At 53.5% G+C, this 22,145-nt stretch overlaps 3 protein-coding genes across 11 annotated transcripts; 1 reads left to right on the forward strand and 2 right to left on the reverse strand.

The window, feature by feature from the left end:
• Positions 1–733: 733 nt before the first annotated feature.
• Positions 734–2,931, reverse strand: LOC139363404 (translocase of outer mitochondrial membrane 6). The gene is made up of 3 exons (XM_071097080.1): positions 2,803–2,931; positions 1,286–1,390; positions 734–1,057 (listed from the first exon to the last, which is right to left on the reverse strand). The coding sequence occupies exons 1-2, from the start codon at positions 2,928–2,930 to the stop codon at positions 1,294–1,296; spliced, it is 225 nt and encodes a 74-aa protein (XP_070953181.1). The 5' UTR covers position 2,931; the 3' UTR covers positions 734–1,057; positions 1,286–1,293.
• Positions 2,932–3,035: 104 nt separating this feature from the next.
• Positions 3,036–19,933, forward strand: LOC105489616 (fibroblast growth factor receptor substrate 3). 5 transcript variants are annotated; one of them, XM_071097068.1, is made up of 8 exons: positions 10,321–10,468; positions 12,385–12,514; positions 12,756–12,897; positions 13,533–13,621; positions 14,949–15,135; positions 17,168–17,329; positions 18,143–18,291; positions 18,576–19,933. In XM_071097068.1, the coding sequence occupies exons 4-8, from the start codon at positions 13,556–13,558 to the stop codon at positions 19,488–19,490; spliced, it is 1,479 nt and encodes a 492-aa protein (XP_070953169.1). In that variant the 5' UTR covers positions 10,321–10,468; positions 12,385–12,514; positions 12,756–12,897; positions 13,533–13,555; the 3' UTR covers positions 19,491–19,933. The 5 variants fall into 5 exon arrangements, with proteins under 5 accessions (XP_070953170.1, XP_070953169.1, XP_011752875.1 ...); XM_071097069.1 differs by lacking the exons at positions 10,321–10,468; positions 12,756–12,897 and adding an exon at positions 3,036–3,167; XM_011754573.2 differs by lacking the exon at positions 12,756–12,897.
• LOC105489615 (prickle planar cell polarity protein 4) lies at positions 3,495–9,549 on the reverse strand. 5 transcript variants are annotated; one of them, XM_071097071.1, is made up of 9 exons: positions 9,456–9,549; positions 8,769–8,940; positions 8,146–8,205; positions 7,012–7,155; positions 6,391–6,498; positions 5,552–5,689; positions 5,089–5,292; positions 4,306–4,510; positions 3,495–3,865 (listed from the first exon to the last, which is right to left on the reverse strand). In XM_071097071.1, the coding sequence occupies exons 2-9, from the start codon at positions 8,931–8,933 to the stop codon at positions 3,495–3,497; spliced, it is 1,395 nt and encodes a 464-aa protein (XP_070953172.1). In that variant the 5' UTR covers positions 8,934–8,940; positions 9,456–9,549. The 5 variants fall into 5 exon arrangements, with proteins under 5 accessions (XP_070953172.1, XP_011752870.2, XP_070953173.1 ...); XM_011754568.3 differs by lacking the exon at positions 8,146–8,205; XM_071097072.1 differs by lacking the exon at positions 8,146–8,205 and having other exon boundaries at positions 8,769–8,805; positions 9,456–9,535.
• Positions 19,934–22,145: the final 2,212 nt, after the last annotated feature.

Raw genomic sequence — 22,145 nt, forward strand, 5'->3', positions numbered from 1 at the left:
ACTGTGGTCCATATATACTGACCCTCCTTTCCAATTAATGTCCTTTAATCCCACACTAGTTTCATAGGAGACTTGGCACATAAAAGCAGTATTTTTTTTAATGTCTAGTAAACTGACCAGAAAAAAATAATTGCCATGGTGGACCCGTTTCTATCCACCCCTTTCTATGGCTATACAAGTTTATACATGCCAGTTCCGTACGTACTCCATTTCCAAAGAGCCCCCAAACCCTGGACAGTAGCACTACCATCAATTTCAGGGTCACAAAACATCTCCTCCTGAAGGAAGCGGCTTCCTCAGCAGTGTCACTTTAGTGCCCACTGCCCAGGCTTACTTCACTTTACCTCCCCCTACACATCACTGCCCTCTTTGTGCCACCAAACCTCACTATTCCAGCAACAATGCCTCCCTGGTGCCTGGAAAACCCATCTGGTGCACTAAAATGCTATGCAACACCAAATGGCTTCTTCCCCTTATATTGCTCAACAATGTAAATTCTTCAAGAATAAACTTCATGCTATGTTGACATCAATGTATGGTTACAGCTTCCTTTTTTTTTTTTTTTTCCTTCCTTTTAAAATGAAGCAAACCACCTCCATTAAAATCCATGTTTGGGGCTTGTTTTTGTCTCTCAAGTGTGAAATATAAATCATGTTTTTATGATTTTTGTAAATTTTTTTACACCTTGTTTTTGTAAGCAAAAGTTTCTTATTAAAAGAATAAAATGACTGCCTTTGTGTGTGGTATTTATTTCAAATGTTTGTTAAAACAGCACTGTTATTTCTCAGGACAAGAGCAAAGATCACCCCCTGCAGAAGCTTGGGAACTATGTACAGAACTTTATAGAACAGAGGCCATACTTTAGCTTAAGCCTGTCTGCTGACCAGAGAATGGAATTCTGCGTGGACTCAAGGAACAAAAGGAAACTAGGCAGGGAGAGGGAAGAAAAGTGCCCATCTGAATCAAACTTCAGCTGCCATCAGGGCACATCTTGTGGTGGTCACAGATTGTAGGCTGTTTTTTGGAAGATTCGGGTTCAGCACAGGATTCCATTTGTCTGCAATCGGATAAGACAACAGGTGGCATTAGAACTAGAAAAGTATGGGAGGGAAACTGGTAAGAGATACTTAAATCCCTTGCAACATCTGAAAACACATTTAACTAGGAATAGTTAAGGGTTTTACATCACATTCTTTTGTACATTTCGTGAACAGTTGACAGAAAACATTGCTTCTCCCAGTCTCTAGGTCTCCTAAGACACGCAGGGGTGTGGTTCAGTGCTTACCTACTTGGCTACACCCCTGGCTGAGGTGCCATGAGGTCAATGTCACTCAAGTTCCTGGCCAGCCAAACTCCCGCAGCAAAGAGTCCCAAATTTAGTATCAAGTTCCTGGAAAAAAATGTGTTTTACTAACCCTGTGGTCACTGAATCTGTTGTACAGTTAACGAAATGTACTGGGGGAAAAAGCTTCCATCACCACCACCTTCCCGAGGCGTTAATACATGGTTGTGACATGGCAGGTTGCTCAAGACCCACGTGGGAATTTGGAGTTTATTGTTGTGCCTAATAAATGTAAGATAAGTCTGGGTGAGGTGGCTCACGCCTGTAATCCCAGCACTTTGGGAGCCCGAGGCAGGCGGATCCCGAGGTCAGGAGTTCAAGACCAGCCTGGCCAACATGGTGAAACCCCGTCTCTACTAAAAATACAAAAATTAGCTGGGTGTGGTGGTGCGCGCCTGTAATCCCAGCTACTGGGGAAGCTGAGGCAGGAGAATCACTGGAATCCGGGAGCCGAGATTGCAGTGAGCTGAGGTCGTGCCACTACAGCCTGGGTGACAGAGCGAGACTGTCTCAAAAAGAAATAAATGTGGCCAGACGGGGTAGCTCACACCTGTAATCCTAGCACTTTGGGAGGCCGAGGCGGGTGGATCGAGAAGTCAGGAGTTTGAGACCAGCCTGCCCAAGATGGTGAAACCCCGTCTCTACTAAAAACACAAAAATTAGCTGGGTGTGGTGGCGCGTGCCTGTAATTCCAGCTACTGGGGAGGCTGAGGCAGGAGAATCACTTGAACCCGGGAGGCGGAAGGGACAGTGAGCCGAGATCGCGCCTCTGCACTCCAGCCTGGGTGCCAGAGCGAGACTCCGTCTCAAAAAAAAAAAAAAAAGAAAAGTAAGATCCGCAAAGCCCAGCGACAGCACTAGTCCAGCGCCAAAAAAGCCTGTTTACGTGCTGGCACCTCTTCCCTTGATCAGGGTGACATACAGATACAGCCACACGAACGAAAGATCGCTTTTGCCACACGGGAACTCTCCCTCCTGGCCAAGGACCTCAGTGACGCACAGGCAGAGCTACGAAGACGCCACAATGCTGGCAATGTTAAAAAACAAAAACAAGGCCGGGCGCGGTGGCTCACGCCTGTAATCCCAGCACTTTGGGAGGCCGAGGCGGGCGGATCACGAGATCAGGATATCGAGACCATCCTGGCGAACACGGCGAAACCCCGTCTCTACTAAAAATACAAAAAAATTAACCGGGCGTCGTGGCGGGCGCCTGTAGTCCCATTTTCTAGGAAGGCTGAGGCAGGAGAATGGCGTTAACCTAGGAGGCGGCGGAACTTGCAGTGAGCGGACATCGCGCCACTGCACTCCAGCCTGGGCGACAGAGCGAGACTCCGTCTCAAAAAAAAACAAAAAAAACCCCCCAAAAAACAAAAACAAAAAACCCTGAGGCGCCAGCCTCGCGAGAAAGGGGAATACCGACGTAAGGGCCAGAGAAGGACCAAGTTCTTGGGCTCGGTTACCTCCGGAAGTCATTCCTATCTGTGGCAAAGCGGTAGACGCCCCGAAGCCAATCTCCCACGTTGTCCGGTATTTCGGGAGTTTCATTAGCCGAGCCAGCAGCGCTCACCGGGACCCCGCTGGAAGCCATAGTAGGAACCTTCGCATGGGCCGCGGTGGAGGAACCGTATCAGCGTCGCGGGTGAATGACGCACCTCCTGTTTGGCACTTCCGGCTGCTACCAACCGGCCCGGGAGCTCTGTTCCCTTAGTCCGACATCCGGAAGAGGGACGGCACCCTGCTGCGCGTCCACGAACTCTAGAAGGGGAGGAGCGCGGCCCGGCTCTACGGTCCCCTGCTCCCGGTCCCACCTCCGGCTCTCCAGCCGGTAACCGTCACGCGTGCTATGATCATTTAATTGGCTCAGGAGGAGGATGGTGGGGACGGGGCTGTCCCAGCCTGTGGAGGTGGGGGTAGGGGCTATCTCAGCAGGGGAAGCGTAGCTTTGGGGAATGGGTTTTGCCAAGAAAGTCTCCACCAAAAGTCCTAACGCGCTGTGCTGAAGGGGGCGCACTCCAAACTTGTCACCTCGCCGCCTCTCGCAGGCGTGCGCCTGACTGCGTCTCAGTCTAGGATTGTCAGGGGAGGCTAGCCTTGTTCTCCCGCTTTACAGACCCCTTTCCTCCCACTCACACCCCCTCTCTGAGCTGCGCCACTAGCACATGGTGCAGTGCTTCTTAGAGGCGTTGCTGTCCTCTGCTTGGAGGCTTCCGAGGATTTTCCAGGACAGGGGAAGGCGCTCGCCTAAGAAAAAGCCTTCAGGTTCCGAGTCAGAGGAGGAGGAGCAGGTGGAGAAAGGGGTGTCCTTGGAATCACAAAGAGTCTCCAAGCGGCACTGCTCCTGCCCTTTGGGTGCCTCCGCTTTTTCCCCAGGTCGGTTCTCCTGCTGGGGACTGGATCCAGGCAGCCCCGTCTGAGTTTGCAGGCAGGAACCGCCGGCAGCAGCGAGAAGGAGTGTTCGGGAGAGGGTCGCAGAGTTCACCGAGGTTTGGTCCCTTCCTCCAGTTCGGTCGGGTCCAGTCTCCCCTGTTCCGGGCCGGGTCGGAAACGCTGGTCTCAGAGATGCGGAGCTGGACCTCCACCGCAGCTAGCGGGGGTGAAGCCCAGCCTCTCGCCCCGCCCAGCCCAGCCCCTGGGCCGTGCGCGCCGCCGCCACCGCCGCCGCCGCGAGTCCTCGCCAGGGTCCCCCGCCTCCACCAGAGGGCGGCCGCGTCCCGCGCCTGGGAGGGAGTCCGGCGCCGCAACCCCGACCGCGGCGCGGGGTGGGTTCGGGAGGCCCTCGGAACGCTCCGGCCAGGGACGCGCGGTGAGAGCTGCGGGCCCCGAGGCTCGGATCTGGGGGGTGCGGTGGGGGTGCTCCTGGAGGGACGGGACGGCGTGGGACCGGGGCGAGGGTCCCAGCCCGAGAGAACCCCCACAGCCCAGCCCAAGCTCCCTCCCGCTTTGCTCTGCATCCTCTCCCTTACCAAGGAATGCCTGCCCTTCCAGTGCCCCGGCCCAGTTCGAGCCTGCATCCGAGTAGCGGTTCTCGAAGCAGCTGGGGCAGCAGGGGCTTCCCCCAGGCAGGGCATAACGTCCCCCGCCCAGAGGCCCGGCGCAGTCCTGGCAACAGAAGTGGTTCTCATGCCAGCGCTGTCCCTCTGCCTCGGTGCAGCGCTGGGAGAAGATCAGCTGGGAGAGGGAGAGGGGAACGTTTCATTCATTCATTCACTCATTCATTCATCCAGTAACCACGCCTTTTACCCAGTTAACGCTAAAGCACATCTGCATACATTCCCATTTGATTCACTCAGCCACTCATGGACACAGGGAGGACTGATTGGCTTAGCCAGGATATCAGCTAGCAAGTGGCACAATCCGAAGTGTGACCTGGGGGTCTGGACTCCCAACCCAGGGCTCCAGGCTTCCTTTTATGCTAACATCAAGGGAATTTCTAGCATGATGAGGCACAGCACTGGGCACTTGGCATCTACTGAGATGAGCATGTGTCCAAGAGTCCCTGCTCTAGAGAAATTCTGTCATTCCAAGAACATCTGAGGACCTCTGCAGTGGGGGAGGCCACAGGCAGAAGGTCACCGGGTCCCACATGCCCAGAGCTCAAGTCAGAACACAGTGAACTTGCCCAGGCTGGTTCCTACTTCTCCCCACTCCCTGATACTGTGAGAAACTGTGGCCCAGGAGAGTGTTCCTTTGTATCCTGCCACTCTGGACCCTGGGCAGACCCCCAGTTCCTCCCCTCAAGGCTGCACCTGGTCACAAGCCGGGCAGCGCGGGCGCAGCAACTCTGCATGATGGCGGCCGCAGTAAAGTTGTCCATCATGGTAGAAGTAGATGAGGTTTATCAGGGCCTGGCCACAGGCCTGGCAGGCAAAGCAAGTCTGGTGCCAGCAACGCTGTTCCCCTGCCCGGGCTGCAAACACTCCGTACTCTCCTGGCTTCAGCAGCTCCCTACACTGTCAGAGGGGAGGTGCTGAGTTGGTCCGAGTAGGCACTACCGTCCTAACTTCCCTCCTTGCTCTTGCAATCTGATCCCAACCTGTTCTCACCATACCCTAGCAAGCCCACATCCACTGCAGCCTACACCAAGAGCTCCCAAACTTGGTTTCTGTTTTTCCTGTTTCCCAACCAGAGTTCCAGAAGCTAGCCCCTTCTGCAGAAATGAGAGGGCAAAGAATAGAGGAAGGGGAACTTGAGGGGAGGGGTGCTACAGACCTTCTCACAGGTGTGTCCTTCAAGCTTGGGAAGCACCAGGCGAGCTACCCCCTGTCCCAGGGCCTCCTGCTTCCGCCTGGAACAGAAGAGCCGCAGCTCGGCCCGCTCCTCCTCCCCAAGGGCCAGGCAGTAGTGCTCCTGCAGAAACAGTCCTCTACAGTTACTGGGAGAGCTCCAGCAGGAAAGATTGAGCATTGGTTGGAGGAAGAAAGGCTTGGCTTCTGGGTCAGAGAAACATTGTAGAACCTCAGGGAGATGCCAGAGATAATGGCATAGAAGGGGAAATCGAAGAAGAAGGAAAGGAGCTCAGGAAAGGCTACCTGAGTCTCCCCCTGCCCCCCTAGGAATGGTCATCAATCAGGTCCTGACAGGCCCACAGCACTCAGCCCTGTCACCATTAGGTCCTTGCTCCCAGTGAGCTAAGAGCTCAGTATCACTTCCAATTCTTGCATTTCCTCAAATTATTTCATATACTCCTGTCTTGCCTCCCCAACTGAATTGTAAGCCTTTAGGCTGGGCACATGTAGACCCTCAATAAATATGTAACAACCATACTCTCTACATTTGTACATTCCATTATCCGTTTCAAAAGTCGTTCATGTCCATTTTCTCATTTGCTCTTGAACTAAGCATTGTGGTGGGCAGAGCAGATGTTACTGCACCCGCTGTTGTTACTGCCAACGTGAAAACTCAGGCAGGGGGAGAATGACACCCCAACCAGTGGCATAGCTGGGCCTTAAATCCACATCCCCTCACTTCTGGACTGAGGTTCTTCCCACAGTAAGAAAAGAGAGGGGCAGGGAGAGGCAAGAGAGGGAAGATGGGGAGAGGAGACCCACATCAATGTCCTGTGGAGGGAGTTGCTGCAGGAGGGTCCGAAGCCCAGTCCATTTGGGGGCTTGGTTGGTGTCCAGGCAAAGGGAACCCAAGCTCAGAACTGAAGGACCCTGAGGAGACATGGAAGAAGGGGAGGAGTGAAACTAGGTTTTTCTTTCTCCTTTCCCCCTAGTCATTGCCACCTCTTCTCCAATCTAGAGCAGCTTCTAAGCATGCCCTCCATTTGGGAGGGTCCTCCTTCCAGATCTTCACTGAGCGCAAGGATAGCTGACTGATGCCTGTATCTGTGGTCTTCCTTGAGGGAGGCTGGGGAGGCCCCACACCCCAAAACAGCTTCCCTTCTTATGCTTTCCCTTCTTAACCCCCTTCACACCTTGGGGCCAAAGCCCCTAGAGTCTGCTTTGACAACACAGATTCCCTAGGAGAGGTAATGGATATTCATGTGAATGAGTTTAAAGTCAAAACCCCATGTTCTCAGCAGGTGCAGAGACAGGAATTCCTGAAAAGAGAGAAAGGCAGTAAGAGATTAGGCACGAAGTCAAACTACGGGTTAGTGGAAAAAGGTGGCCACTCCACAGGATAGAGGATATGTTGGTCTCAGAGGAAGGGCACAACTCTACTACCTGAGCAGAGGTGTTCTCAGGGTCCTCCGCCGGCAGGTGGTCTGAGTCACTGTCTGAGTTGGCTGGCGGACCTGGATCCTGGGGCTTGGGGCTGTCCTCTTGGTGGGGCCAGCCAGAGTTCTGCACTGACATTAGTGGCAAAGGCTACCCCAAAACAATAAGAACACCTTCATGTATTAGGCCGTTACAATGTGCTAGGAAGTGTTAAGTGCTTTATAGGTATTATTTCCCTCAGTCCTCCCAACACCCAAATGACTTAGGTAGTATTATCCCCGTCTTACAGATGGCCCAACTGAGGATCAGGCCATGAGTAACATGCCTGAGGTCAAACAGCCAGTAAGTGGCGGAGCCAGGTCTTGAGGTCATGTCTTTTGGTCCAGAATTTCTGAAGTTCAAAATTCTGGGGTCTCCCAAGATTGGGATGGAGGTAAGCGGAGGCCCATGGTAGAAGGAGAGGGCACTTTGCCTTTCTGGTGGGCCTTTGGGCAGGCTGGCCCCTCTCTCCTTACCTCATCAGCCTTAACTTCCACCATTTCTCACCATGCACCCACAGCCCCAGTGAGCATGCTTCTTCACAACTTCCTACATGGGTCCAGTTTTTCCAGCTACATAGGCTTGGGCCTCTGGTTAAAGGATCTCCTTACCAGGAAACCCTTCTCAGCCTCTGTGACCATACCAGCTCTCCCTTCCCTGAGCAACTGAAGCAAGCAGTGCCCCAAGATTCAGTGCCCCAAGATTTAGCACCTAATGTTTTTCTCTGCTCCCTGCATCTCTCTCGGCTCCTCATCTATGACTTCCTCGAGGACAGGAACACCTTGCCCTTTTATATATAGCAGCAATTGCATTGGATAATCTAAGTTCATCTCTTCAGTTTTCCTCTCGGCAACTCCTGATATGACTACAATATCTTGGGGGTAAGAAGTGACTATTGGCACAGTGGTTCAGGCCAGTAATCCCAGAACTTTGGGAGGCTGAGGCAGGCGGATCACCTGAGGTCAGGAGATCGAGACCATCCTGGCCAACATGGGGAAACCCCGTCTCTACTAAAAATACAAAAATAAGTCAGGCATGGTGATGTGTGCCAGTAATCCCAGTTACTAGAGAGGCTGAGGCAGGGGAATCGCTCCAACCTACCTGGGAGGCAGAGGTTGCAGTGCAGTGCACTCCAGCCTGGGCGACAGAGTGAGACTCCATCTCAAAAAAAAAAAAAAAAAAAAAAAAGTGACTATTAATGTAGAGAAGAGATGAGCCCTGCCCTCAAGGAGCTCATAGTGGGTAAGACAAAGATGAAACCAGGTAGAATGGGATCAGAGCTCTGGGCAGATACAAACCCTGGAGAAAAAAATAACCAGAGCAAACTTTTTAATAATATTTACTCTGTGCCAAGGACTCTTCTAGAATATTATATGATATAGTCCATCCTCACAATAATCTTATGAGGTAATTTCTTTTATTCCACTTGACAGTTGAAACAATTAACTGGCCCAAGATCATACCAGCGGCTAAGGGAAGCCTTAGGGGCATCTGGCTTCTGAGAGCTGGGATAGATTCTCAAAGTAGCTAGGCACAGGAGGGTCATCATCAAATCCCTGGCCTCTGTAAGACTGGGCCAGGGATTTGTATTGGGGTTGAGGTGAGGGTTTGGACCGTAACAGTTAATATTGCTTCCCAGCACTGAACCCTCCTCAGCACTGCCCCTCCACTCCCACTTCAAATGTCCTGTGCCACCCTTCCCTCCTTCCTGGCTTCACACCCACCTGCTTCCTTCCTCTTCTGTCCCTCAGGTCAGGCTTCCTGTGGAAGGTGGCCAGGATGGGCTGTTCACACCCGGAGTAGCCACTAACAGCACTGCCCCTGCTCCAGGCAGCAAGAAAGGAGGGAGCATCTGGGGCCCCAGGAGAATGACTTGCACCCTCTTCCATTTTAGCTCTAGTTTGCATGGAATTGTCCAACACAGAAACAACGCTCAGAAATCAGGCCTCTACTCCTCACCCTTCCATCTCCCCAAAGGCAGCCAGACTCCACCTCCACCTAGCACTGGGACACCCTTACTAACAGGCCAACTGGATTCCCTCCATAATTCCCTTCCCCCTCCCACCTCAGATAAGGGACAGAGCTGAATCCCTTGTCTTGCCTCTGTGCAGGTGCAAGAGGGCTCAGGAGCTGGACATCCCCAACCCCCGCTGCCCTGAAGGGCAGAGCCCGAGAGGACTTAGGGCTTGGGGAGGTGGAGGGATGGGAAGATTTCTGGGGACAGTGGGAGGGAGAAGGAAGGGGAGTGCCCGGTCCCGCCGAGTGCCCTCTCGGTAGATCCCCAAAGCTTTTCTAGAACGTGGCGGGCCCGCCTCCGGGGCTGGGACGCGGTGTTTCCCGAGTCCGCTGGGCTTCCGGGTCTGGCTGCTGGGATTTTAGGGGAGTGGACCAGGACTTGGCTGGGGTCTCACCATCGCTGTGCGTCGCTGTCCGGGCAGTTCTGGACCGACTCTGCCGTCAGGCCCCTCACCCAGACCCCACCCGAAGACGTCAGCGCCCGCCCCCGTCCGCCCCCGCCCGCCCCCGCCCTCACTAACAGCGCGGCCCTGCCTCTCCCACGCCCCAGGGGTCCCCGCCCGCCCCTCCCCTGCTGGTGGAGAGGGGCGGCTCAGGGAGGGGCCTGGAGCTGCAGATTGGGGGCGGGGGGAAAGCAAAACAAAACCACATTTGTGGGATCTCAGGGTGGAAATGTGCGGGCTCCACGGCCTCTGCCATGCAGGTGCAGGGGCTCAGGCTGGGACTGCGCCCGGCGGGCATCCAGTAGACGCCGGGAGCCGCGTTTACGCTGGGTTCTCAACCACTCGCTGAATGGAAACGACTCGCCGGGCGCGCAGCCCTGTCCCTCTGCAGTTCCCAGGTCTCCCCAAACTCTCCCTCTGGTCTCCCAGCCCCGCCCCTCCGCGTGTTTCCCTTCAGTTCTCTCCCCCTTGTCTCCAGTGGTCCCCCTGGCCCCTTCCCCTCCCCTCAGCCCTCTTCCGGGTTACATCGTCTTGCCCGTCTCCCTTCAGGTCCCTTCAGACCCTCTCCCCTTCCCTTCGTTTCTCGCCCAACCCTCCGTCCCCTTTTCGCTCGCTGCAGCACCCCCAACTTTGGTGTCCTCAGCCCCGCCTCTGCGCCCCGCCTCCGCCGCAGGCTCCGCCCTTCCCCCCCCGCCGGGCTTTCTCAGCCCCTGGCCAGGAGCGCCCTCTAGCGTCTGCGCATGCTCACTGCTCCCGACTGCAAAGTCCTCCAAAGGGACCTTCTAGGCTGCGTGCCGGTCGCCCCCGCTCGGGTCCGCCCGCCCGCAGCGTCTCGTTGGTGCTGCCGGTGACCTCCGACCCCGCGGCCGCGGGGCGGGGCGGGGAGGCCTTAGCTCTGGGCGGGCGGCGGCTGCTGCAGCGGGACCCGGGAGCGGGGCCCGGCGCCGCCCGGGCCGCGGGGCGATGTGAGTCGGGGCGCGGCGGGGCGGGGACGAGGCGGCTTCACCGAGGCCGCGTCGCGCCGCGCCGCAGTCTCCACTCCCTCCCTAGGAAGCCCCGGGCAGGCGGGCGGCGGAGCACCGGGGCTGGGGGCGGGGATCCGGGGAGAGCGCGCACCCAGACCTCTTCATTCCTTACGGGCGTCTAGAAATTCCCCTGACAGTCCTGCAGACTCTGGCTCCCCTAACCCACCTCTACCCTTTCCGCCCTGGACACACCATCGCATCTCCTGGAGCCCTCAGAACCCCCTCACTCGCTCAGCAAATCTGCTATGCGCACGGACCCAACATTTCTCTTGGATGCCCCCAAATGCTTCCACTGCCCGGAAATTCCTAGGATCCCTCATATCCCTATTCTCCTTGCACTATCCAAAATGCCCACATCCAAAATTCTTGCTCATGTTTCCCCGAACGTCCTCATACGTTTTCAGCCCCCACACCCCATCCTGCCCCTGATCATACCTATCCAAGACCAGAGGCCTCTCCCCATTTCCACTCAATGCAGTCCTTCCTCAGTGAGCTATGTGGTACATCCTGATATCTTACGGAGAAGAGATGGTGATAGGGAAGTGCAACCCCTCCCCCATCTTGCACCCTAGAGTTCTTGGTGCCCCCGCCCTCCCCCCACCCCGTCTGTGGCTCAAGCCCCAGTATTTTCCCAGCAACCTGTCTTTAGTCCTTGCACACCTCCCTGAGCCTGCTTCTTCCTTCCAGAAAATAAGCCAGACCAAGGGGATGGGGTCCTTTTACCTGGAAGTTGTCCAAGGTTGCAGGGTGCAAGGGGCCCTGGGAAGTATTGTTTCTCCAGAGCAGGAATGTGGAATGTCCAGGGGTCTGCAGGGTCCTGGCTTGTTGACGTGTTTACCTTGGGCTCAGAGGCCCTGAAATTTTGGCTTACTGTTAACATTTATGTTGAAATTAGACCTTTCAGAGCTTGGGGAGCAGAAAATCTATCAAGCTTCCAAATGCGAAATTGAAGCAGCCTGTCTTGGAAGAGGAACATGTCAATTTTAGTGATGTTTGTCTTACATTTTTGCCTTACAAGTTATTTAAGCTAGAAGCTCCCCAGTTTATAGATGGTTTCCCCAAAAACTAAGACCTTAGGTGGGAGTTGGGGGGTTGACTTAAGTCTCCCAGATACTTAGTAGCAACAAAACTGACCGGAATATTGGTTTCCTGAATCTTAAACCAGTGCTCTCTCTACTATATCACAGTGTCCTTTTGAGAAAGCTCTTTGTAGAGTTAAAGTTCTCTGCAAAGGTAAGGTGATGGTTTTGATGTTTGTTGTAACAGGACTCAGAGGGAGACACCTAAAGTGACTTAAAAGGCCTTGGCCAGGCGTGGTGGCTCACACCTGTAATCCCAGCGCTTTGGGAGGCTGTGGCGGGCGGATCACAAGGTCAGGAGATCAAGACCATCCTGGCTAAGATGGGGAAACCCTGTCTCTACTAAAAAAAAAACAAAAAAATTAGCCGGGCATGGTGGCGGACGCCTGTAGTCCCAGCTACTGGGGAGGCTGAGGCAGGAGAATGGCGTGAACCCAGGAGGCAGAGCTTGCAGTGAGCTGCGATCGCGCCACTGCACTCCAGCCTGGGTGACAGAGTGAGACTCCGTCTCAAAAAAAAAAAAAAAAAAAAAAAAAGGCTTTGGGTTGTCTTAGACTTCAAACTCATTGATGCTCTGGGAGTCTGTCCCTCTCAGGGCCCATGGGGCTTGGAATTTGTGCTCTCTTTGCCCTTGATTTTACTTTCTTCATTGGTGTTTTTGTCCCATTAGGGCTGAAACACATATCCAGGTGGGATGGACTGCCAGGTCAGTTTCATTAACAGTTGGGGGTGAAGATAGAAGGTTTTATTAATCAGTGTCTCTGTTTCCTATGCTAGGTGAGCCCCAGGTGTATCCCAGAGGGATCCAGGTGACTTCTCTGCAGACTGTTTGCCATGACAGCCCAGCAAGGACAGGGGGAATAAAGTGGGAACCCTTCCCCATGCCCTTCCCAATGGCCTGGGTGAGGTAAGAGCTGTGTATAGGAGTCAGTTTTATGGCGTTTCCCAAGTTGGGAGGAACAGAGGATACAGGTCACCTGGTTATTCAAAGCTTTACCATTCAGCAGGAGTTCTAGAAGGATAGCCAATCCTACAGACTCATTTCTTGTGACAAGTTGCAACCCCTTAAAACTTCTGCTTGGTATTGGTCCATGCGTTTCTTGTTCCCTTAGGTCATTCAGGCCTGGGTGGTGTCCTCTTCATTCTAGGCACAGCCCTGACTGTTGTGACATATCATCCAAGTACCAGAATCCTGGAGGGAAGAGCCAAATAGTAACGCCTCTGGTCTCCCCTTCAGACAAAGGGAAGCAAACCCAGCATTTTGTGTGTGTGAAGAAATATCCAATTCAGGTTATTAAAATTGTGCACGGTTTTAAATGTTCAGTCTTCCGAATGTATCTTTTTGATCACAATGTAACAACTCATTTGAAGAGGATATCAAAAAGATAAATTCGCGCTGGATGTTGGGATGGTAGTAAGGGAGAAGAGAGAACTTGGATGAAGTGGAATGGATGAGCTAAAAAGGGAGGAAAAAAGAGACAGGTACAGGCCAAAGTGTCTGATACCCCCCAAGTGACAATTTCTTTGCTGAATCCAAATAAGGGCCTTGGGTTGGCACCCACCTCCATCTGCTGTAGATCACTTCTCCTGGGCCCCTACTTTTCTTCCTGCCTATGTCCTTCTCTTGTCATTACATGGGTCAGAATCCTACATACTTCTCAAGGTCCAGATCGAAGGTTACCTCTGAGAAGCTCTCTCCAGCCCCCCATCAGCATTCATCCTTAACACATTGTAACTTGAATTAAGGTTTATCAAATGTGTGTCTGGCCTGGATTGAAAATGTGAAGTCTTTGAGGGAGGGTCTGTATCACACAGTCTCTTGCAAAGAGTAGGTGATCACAATGAGTGCTTCTTCCTGAGTTCCCCAGAGCAGGGTTTTTTGAAGCTGAAGTTGGTGACCTGCATATCCTGTATGTTTTTCCTAGGGCAGGCTGGCTGCTCTGACACCATGGGGAGCTGCTGCAGCTGCCTGAACAGAGACAGCGTTCCGGACAACCACCCCACCAAGTTCAAGGTACCCAGAGCCCTCTCCTCTCCTGCGTTCCCAACATGGCCTCTTGGGCTCAGACACAACTTAATGGAGTTGTCTCCGCTTCTCTAACAGCAAATCAAATGCCAGGCTGAGTTGTAGGCTTATGGAGACTTCTCGAGCTCACACCCTCTCAAGCAGCCTGAGGAAAAGAGGCCCAGACTACTGCTGTTTTCATGGCTCTTGATATTACCAAGAATGAAAAAATGCCATAATGATGCTTTTGGAACTGTTGTCAGTGTGTTTTTATACCTTTATATATCCCCCCCCTTTTGTTTTAGAGAAAACAAAATTCTGTATTTGTGAGTTAATATATGTAAAGTATTTAAAATAGTGCTTAGTGGCCAGGCACAGTGGCTCACGCCTGTAATCCCAGCACTTTTGGAGGCCAAGGCGGGCGGATCACCTGAGAATCAGGAGTTAGAGACTAGACTGGCCAACATGGCGAAACCCCATCTCTACTAAAAATACAGAAATTAGCCAGGTATGGTGACACACGCCTGTAATCCCAGCTACTTGGGAGGCTGAGGCAGGAGAATCATTTGAACCCAGGAGTTGGAGGTTGCAGTGGGCCGAGATCCCACCAGTGCACTTCAGCCTGGGCGACAGAGTGAGATGCCATCTCAAATAATAATAATAAATAAATAAATAAATAAAATTAAATAGTGCTTAGCACACAGTAAGTACAACATCAGTGTTTGCTGTTTGCTGTGGGAAGCTGAGGGCAGACCCAAGTCCACCTGTGCGCTCCCCTGCCCCACCTCTCTGTAGAGGGAGCCTCCTTCCTCCTCATTCTGGGGCATCTTGAAGCACATGTTTCTCCAGCCCACCAGAAGAGGGAGCCCTCAGCAAGGGCACACAGCTGGGGACGGGGTAGAGGAGATATGTATTGGTTCTGCCTTGGGCTTGACTTTCCTAGGTCAGGGTGTCCCAGTCTCAAGATTTTGAATTTACAATTGAACTCCTTCCCCATTAACACCTGGCCCTTGGATACTAAGCCATGGGCTGTCTGGGGGTCATCTAACGTTTGTTATCTAACCGACTGACCTTGGAGGTCAACTACCTACTTCTTCCCTCACTGTCCATATGACAAAACTCAGCCCCAGAGAAGTGGGATTTGCCCAGTGAACTGCTGTGGGTCCATGAAACTGCTTCATATAGTTATGTAGCATTCAGTAGAGTCTGTAATAGTCAGATGTGACCTTTGGTTCCCCACCTCTTGTCCTGCATCAGATTGTCTCCCAGTGGCTCAGGGACCCATGCGAACACTTGTTGGACTCACTCGTTGACCCTTCTGTCCTCTCCCCTCCAGGTGACAAATGTGGATGACGAGGGGGTGGAGCTGGGCTCTGGGGTGATGGAGCTGACGCAGAGTGAGCTGGTGCTGCACCTGCATCGGCGTGAGGCCGTCCGCTGGCCCTACCTCTGCCTGCGGCGCTATGGCTATGACTCCAACCTCTTCTCCTTTGAGAGTGGCCGCCGATGTCAGACAGGTCAGGGTGAGTACCAGGCCCTGCTCCACCGTGGGATAGGGGCTTATGCAGGACTCTAGGGTTCCTAATGTACAGATTAGCTCTTAAGAGGTTAATGTTGTCCCCATCACCTGTGGGCAGTAGAGTGTGATGTATTCTCCCTGCAGTCAGAGGTCAGGGGTGGTAGGTTATTCCATGAGATCAAGGCTAGAGCCAGCCACGGCTCTCTGAAGGAGTGGCATGGTCTGGGTTTATCTCTTAGGATTCAGACTTAAGCTGTGCAAAAGGAATACTGTATGGGATTGTGTTCAGTGCAGTTTGGGATTATGACTATGCAGAGGTGGAATGAAGAAGCTTCTCTGATGAGGCTGCCAACAAAATAGTGAGCCTCTGAGGTCATGTTTGCTGGAGGAGACAGCCCTCCATACATCTTACCCTTGGAGTTCATGAGGCAGAGGCATGGGCGCTGGGTGAGCAGGCAGAGTGGGCAGAGAGATCCTTGCTTCTAGTGATGTTTGATCTACACTTGGGTTCCCAGGGGGGCTACCCCTGGCCCCAGCACAGGGTTCCCTGCAACTCCAGGCTTTCCCGGTCTTTTGTATTTCTCGTCGTATTTTGCCAGAGTAGTTCTTTTTCTTCACTATTTCCTCCCCATCCTATTTGTGCAAACCACAGTTATCCCATTCCACAGCCTAATTGTGTCTTACTTGTGGGTATATGCACAGGCACACCCCAAGTAGCCTCCCCTAGGTCCCAGGTCCGCCTGTTACAGAGGGGAGTGTGGGAGTCCAGGCTGGCCCAAGACCCCAAGGGCATCTTTGAGTCCCCTGATTCACAAACACTCAGCCCAGTCCTGCTGTTCCTGGGACCTTGAGTTGCAGTGTTGCAGTTTGAAGGGCTGTAAGGCTGGCTGCATTGAGGAGCCATGTGATTGCCTTGCCATATTTGCCTTTAGCTAGTCTGCCCATCATTTCTTTCTTCCCACACCAGAGTTTAATGTATGAGGTCAGGGACCTGTATACAGTAGGCATTCGCTTTCTGGCCACGCACTGGGCTAATAAGTGAATAAGCAGGGAACAGAGTAGACCCTCTTGTCATCAGTGATCTGAGGACTGGTGCTCTGGATGGAGCTTTTTTTCCTAGGAAGCAGGGGGTGTTAGGCAGAGGAAGATGGGGGCAGCATGTGATGTAGAATGTTCACTCACCTGGCCGGGTGCAGTGGCTCACGCCTGTAATCCCAGTACTTTGGGAGGCCAAGGTGGATGGATCACAAGGTCAGGAGATTGAGACTATCCTGGCTAACACGGTGAAATCCCGTCTCTGCTAAAAATACAAAAAATTAGCTGGGTGTGGTGGCGGGCGCTTGTAGTCCCAGCTACTCGGGAGGCTGAGGCAGGAGAATGGCGTGAACCCAGAAAGCGGAGCTTGCAGTGAGCCGAGATCACGCCACTGCACTCCAGCTTGGGCGACAGGGTACCCTGGTACCCAAGGTACCCTGCCCCACCACGCCCACACCACATTAAACACTCCAGCTATATTCCTCTGAGGTGAAATCATTTTCATAAGGATGTGTGAGTTCAGGTATCACAAGAAGAGAATCAAAATCAAGGTGGAGGCCGGGCATGATGGTTCACGCCTGTAATCCCAGCACTTTGGGAGGCCGCAGCAGGCGAATTACCTGAAGTCAGGAGTTTGAGACCAGGCTGACCAACATGGTGAAACCCCATCTCAACTAAAAATACAAAACATTAGCTGGGCATAGTGTCGGACACCTGTAATCCCAGCTAATTGGGAGACTGAGGTAGGAGAATCTCTTGAACCTGGGAGGTGGAGGTTGCAGTGAACTGAGATTGTACCATTGTACTCCACCCTGGGCAACAAGAGTGAAACTCCGTCTCAAAAAAGAAAAGAAAAAGGATGCTTGGGATGAGAAGAGGCTCTCCTGCCCCGCAGGACTGGGACTGGAGTTCAGGGACATTTCCTGCACATTATGCATCTGTTGAGCTCCTCTGGTCCTACCCTATTGGGCCCAGGGTCATTTCTTCCTCTCCTTCTCCAGGAATATTTGCATTTAAGTGTTCCCGGGCTGAGGAAATCTTCAACCTCCTTCAGGATCTGATGCAGTGCAACAGCATCAATGTGATGGAAGAACCTGTCATCATCACCCGCAATAGCCACCCCGCTGAGCTTGACCTCCCTCGAGCCCCCCAGCCACCCAATGGTGAGGAGCCCCCAGTGTATACACACGCACAGGCCCAGGAAGCACAAATCTTGGAGGGATGAGTCAAGCTGGCAGGTTAGGGGAAGGCTGGGTGAGCCAGCCTTCCAGGACAGTTGTCCATGATCAGAACCGTTCTTGAGGATCGATAAATCCTGGGCTGGGCTAGGTGACTCAGGCTGAGGCTGTTGAGTCCTGGGCCTTGTATTGACGGATGATTGGGGAGCAGACAGGAAGACTTTGGGTTTCCGTAGAAACGGCAATCTGGAGTTTTTTTGCTTTCTTCCTCTGTCTATTGGGTCATCCCCATATACTTTCCTTGCTGCTGGTGCAGGCATCTCTGGCCATGACTGTATTCTGGAGAGGGTCCTACAATTTCTGCTTATTCAGTCATTGAATTCAGACCAGGCACCTGCTTGGTGTTCTGAGCTCCCTGGACTGGCCCATGGGGGACAGGAGAAATAGAAGCACAGTCCTTTTTTTGAGGAACTTCCCTGGACCTTACTGGCAGACCTAGAATGAAGCAAAGGGATGATCCAGTGACAACAAGATGTGCTTTATGCATTTTGGGTGAGGCTATAATGGAGACAGTGGTGAGGTGCTTCAAGCTGAGCTTGAGGGAAAGGGCAGGGTTTGAAGAGCAGAGGAAAGATGAAGGATAATGGGGGCTGGTGGCTCAGTGGGGTTTAACCACTGTGAGGCCCTGAGAACATCTCTCTTCCACTGGAGGAGTCCCAGAATGCCTCACACACAGCTGCAAGTGGTTGTCAGGTGGCTTAAGTTCCCCTCCCCTGGACTTGTCTCCCCTGTGTCCAGCTCTAGGCTACACTGTCTCCAGCTTTTCCAATGGCTGCCCTGGAGAGGGCCCACGATTCTCAGCTCCCCGGCGGCTCTCAACGAGCAGCCTACGGCACCCCTCGCTTGGGGAAGAGTCCACCCATGCCCTCATTGCTCCTGATGAGCAGGTGAGCAAGCAGCCGGCCAGCCCCTACCCTGTTGGTCTGGGTGGGGATGAGGGATAGGAAATAAGGCCACCTCCTCCCAGTAAGGATCACGGGAAGGGGAAGAACATTGTTAGGGTCCCTTCCTGTCCCTAAAAGGGAGTAGCTTCCTTGGAAGAGTTGGAGGACAAGGAAGAAGAAACTCCAGCTCTTTTTCTGTGTGCTTTTCTTCTCTCATCCTGTCCCTTCTGTTCTCTTTTCTCCCTGCCCGGGGACACTCCTGCCTCACTTGGACTCTCTGTCCCCAGTCCCACACCTATGTCAACACACCGGCCAGTGAAGATGACCACCGCAGGGGCCGCCACTGCCTGCAGCCCCTGCCTGAGGGTCAGGCGCCCTTCCTCCCGCAGGCCCGGGGTCCTGACCAACGGGACCCACAGGTGTTCTTGCAGCCGGGCCAGGTGAAGTTTGTGTTGGGCCCGACCCCTGCTCGGCGGCACATGGTGAAGTGCCAGGGCCTCTGTCCCAGCCTGCATGACCCCCCACACCACAATAATAACAATGAGGCCCCTTCCGAGTGCCCAGCCCAGCCCAAGTGCACCTACGAGAACGTCAGCGGGGGGCTGCGGCGAGGGGCCGGCTGGAGACTGAACCCAGAGGAGCCGGGCTGGAATGGCCTTGCCCACCGCCGGGCCGCCCTGCTGCACTATGAGAACCTGCCCCCGCTGCCCCCTGTGTGGGAGAGCCAAGCCCAGCAGCTGGGAGGGGAGGCTGGGGATGATGGGGACTCAAGGGATGGGCTCACACCCTCTTCCAATGGTTTCCCTGATGGTGAGGAGGACGAGACCCCACTGCAGAAGCCCACCAGCACCCGGGCCGCTATCCGCAGCCATGGCAGCTTTCCTGTGCCACTGACCCGCCGCCGCGGCTCCCCAAGGGTCTTCAACTTTGATTTCCGCCGGCCGGGGCCCGAGCCCCCAAGGCAACTTAACTACATCCAGGTGGAGCTAAAGGGCTGGGGTGGAGACCGCCCTAAGGGGCCCCAGAACCCCTCGAGCCCCCAAGCCCCCATGCCCACCACCCACCCTGCCCGAAGCTCAGACTCCTACGCCGTGATTGACCTCAAAAAGACAGTGGCCATGTCCAACCTGCAAAGAGCTCTGCCCCGAGACGATGGCACCGCCAGGAAAACCCGGCACAACAGCACCGACCTGCCTCTGTAGGGACGTCCCGGTCCTCACCACCCTCTGCCCCACCGTGATCCAGCCTCTGCCTCACACTCCTGTCCTCTGAACCTACCCTCCCCAGGGTTCAGGGTTGCTTTGCAGAAGGCATGGAGGTGGGACCAGATGCTTCCCTGTGCTGGCTGGAGTCCCCAGAGATATCAGCCACCGAGTCTCCTGGTCTGTCTCCAGGCTGGGGAGAGAAGGGTGACCAGGCGAGGAGGGAGCCGAGACATCAACTGTGAAGGGTTCCTGTGATTGCGTTTAGCACCCTCCCGTTCTGTCCATTTGTCTTGTCTGCTGACTGTCCGTGTGTGTTTTTTTTGGTTGGAATTTTGAAACATTTTGTACCTGTTGATTTTATTTATCAGTTTATTTTTCTATTTATTGTTTTAAATGTAATTTAACATATTTATTATTAATATAATTATTTTTAAATTCTGGCCCAGTGGATATCATCTTCTTAGGGAATCTTTTCTGGTGTGGTACTGAGTTGGACACAGGGCAGGCCTAATTGAGGTAAGGGTTTCACTCTGGGGAATTTGGGGCAGTTATGGTTTTTGTGACAAGTCTGTGATTTTTTTTTTTTTTTTTTTTTTTGAGACGGAGTTTCGCTTTTGTGGCCCAGGCTGGAGTGCAATGGCATGATTTCAGTTCACTGTAACCTCCGCCTCCCGGGTTCAAGCAGTTCTCCTGCCTCAGCCTCCCAAGTAGCTGGGATTACAGGTGTCTGCCACCACGCCCAGCTGATTTTTGTATTTTTAGTAGAGATGGGGTTTCTCCATGTTGGCCAGCCTGGTCTCGATCTCCTGACCTCAGGTGATCCACCCACCTCGGCCTCCCACAGTGTTGGGATTATAGGCATGAGCCACCACACCCGGCCAGTCATTTATTGTTCTCCTCCAAGAAGCCCTGGCCATGAACTTAAAGTTGCCGGGGACGGATGCTCTGTTGAAGGAAAGCGGTGGGATGGCTGGAGTCCTAGAAGCCAAAAGAGGGGCCTGTGAGGACTGCCCTAATGAGGTAGAGCCCCAGCCGTCTGAGGCTGACAACAGGTGGGGAGTGCAGTGGAGTGGACACAGCTACAGAAGACATACCTTCACCTTCTCGGGGAGCCTTCACTGACGCCCTTGCAAGTAGGCAGGCCCCAAAGGGCACTGCTGTCCTTTACCACCTTGGCCCAGAGATGGACCCTGGATCCTCCTTAGCTGCCCCCAGCATGGCTGAGTCAAGACTAGACCTTTAAACAGGACTTTACTAAAATCCCAGGATTATCGCAAAATGAAAAAACATGGTGTAATGTGTAACTAGATAATCTGGCTTGCTAAGTGTCTTTCCTAGAGAATGTCTCTTCAGGAATGGACTGTTAGGATGCCTCTACCCTGCCACAAGGCTGGGCGCTAACAGAGCCGCCATGTTGGAGCACCTGCCTAGAAGCGCAGGGTCCAATGGGGATGTGCTGCACACACACCCTAGTGCTGATTCATTCCAGGAGCTCCTCTCTCTGTCCTGAGGCTGCCTCTCTCCTCTTCCTTCTCTTGCTGGCTTCCTTTCCTCCAAAACTCCATTTCTATCTGAAACCCCAGTGCGGTTCATCTAAAGGAAATCCTGCTTTTGTGATAAGCCACTCAGGGCCCAGGTGAAGAATGAGGAATGAAGAATTCCTCACCAAGGAAACAAGCCCAGGCAAGACACCCCATCCAGTTCCCTCCCCCTCCTACTGTCCAGGACACTGCTGCCTGGGCCTCATTTCCTGGAGCTCACCTCCACTGAGTGGGGGTTGGACTGGCAAGCTTCCAGACCCCCCCGACCTCAGGTGTCACTTTCTGTCAGGGAAATGGGCAGTGACAACTGGCCACAACAGGATGTGAAAAGGCCCTTCGAGTGGGGCCCAGCAGAGCTCAAGAGGGCAGCTGCCACAACCCCAGAGCTGGCACCAAACCCTTCTCCCCCTTCTATCCTTTTGATCTCTGGACCAGAGGGGCCACCTGCTGCAGGTTGGATTCCTGGCAGTTTTCCACGCTGCAGTAGGGAAATGCCGTCTTCTCTCTGCAGCTTATCCAAGCAGTTCGATTCTGTTCGGATGTCCTCATACACTTGCCCCTGCTACTACTCGTGACCTCCACAGTCGGGGTGGTGGGTGTCTCCGAACAGGAGGGTGGATGTGGGGGAGCAGGTATGGCTATGCCAGGACCAGAGTTAGGGGTCCTGGCCGTGCTTGGGACTCATGCGTCAGTGCAGGTTCCGCCTTATCAATGGATAGATACTATGATGCGGTAGCCAGAGGCTGGCTTAAGAGACCCAGGGTCCTGACTTGGTCATTATCTCTGCTACCTTAAGCATTCGGTTACCCAAATGGGCTCAGTGTTTGCACCTGGAAGACATGGAGCTGGTATGAGAAGTAACCAATGAAACGATGAACATGGCACCACGTTGGAAGTAGACAAGACTCCTGCAAGTTGTGTTAACAACCCAGCTGTTCCCTTAGAAGTCACAACTCTTAAGTCCCTCAGGCTGTCGCTTTGCTGAACAAATCAAGAAGGGGCAGTTTTTCTCATTCTCTGGGTCCCCAGATGCTGGCCTGACCCCTGGGGTCTCCCTAGAGCAAGTCATAATTGCTTCGATGAGCATGTTTGTGGGGCTTGGGGGAGTCGA

Source organism: Macaca nemestrina, chromosome 5 (genome assembly GCF_043159975.1).
Source record: "Macaca nemestrina isolate mMacNem1 chromosome 5, mMacNem.hap1, whole genome shotgun sequence".
NCBI lineage: Eukaryota > Metazoa > Chordata > Mammalia > Primates > Cercopithecidae > Macaca > Macaca nemestrina.

Excerpts from the sequence above, each read along its gene's own strand:
- LOC105489615 (XM_071097071.1), bottom strand. The coding sequence starts at position 8,933 with ATGGAAGAGGGTGCAAGTCATTCTCCTGGGGCCCCAGATGCTCCCTCC. Across the intron at positions 8,206-8,768 it reads ACAGAAGAGGAAGGAAGCAG|ATGGAGTCTCACTCTGTCGC; the intron begins GTGGGTGTGAAG and ends TTTTTTTTTGAG. Across the intron at positions 3,866-4,305 it reads GGAAGGGCAGGCATTCCTTG|GGGAGACTGGACCCGACCGA; the intron begins GTAAGGGAGAGG and ends GGCCCGGAACAG.
- LOC139363404 (XM_071097080.1), bottom strand. The coding sequence starts at position 2,930 with ATGGCTTCCAGCGGGGTCCCGGTGAGCGCTGCTGGCTCGGCTAATGAA. Across the intron at positions 1,391-2,802 it reads GATAGGAATGACTTCCGGAG|GAACTTGATACTAAATTTGG; the intron begins GTAACCGAGCCC and ends ATTTTTTTCCAG.
- LOC105489616 (XM_071097069.1), top strand. The coding sequence starts at position 13,556 with ATGGGGAGCTGCTGCAGCTGCCTGAACAGAGACAGCGTTCCGGACAAC. Across the intron at positions 13,622-14,948 it reads ACCACCCCACCAAGTTCAAG|GTGACAAATGTGGATGACGA; the intron begins GTACCCAGAGCC and ends TCTCCCCTCCAG. Across the intron at positions 17,330-18,142 it reads AGCCCCCCAGCCACCCAATG|CTCTAGGCTACACTGTCTCC; the intron begins GTGAGGAGCCCC and ends CCCTGTGTCCAG.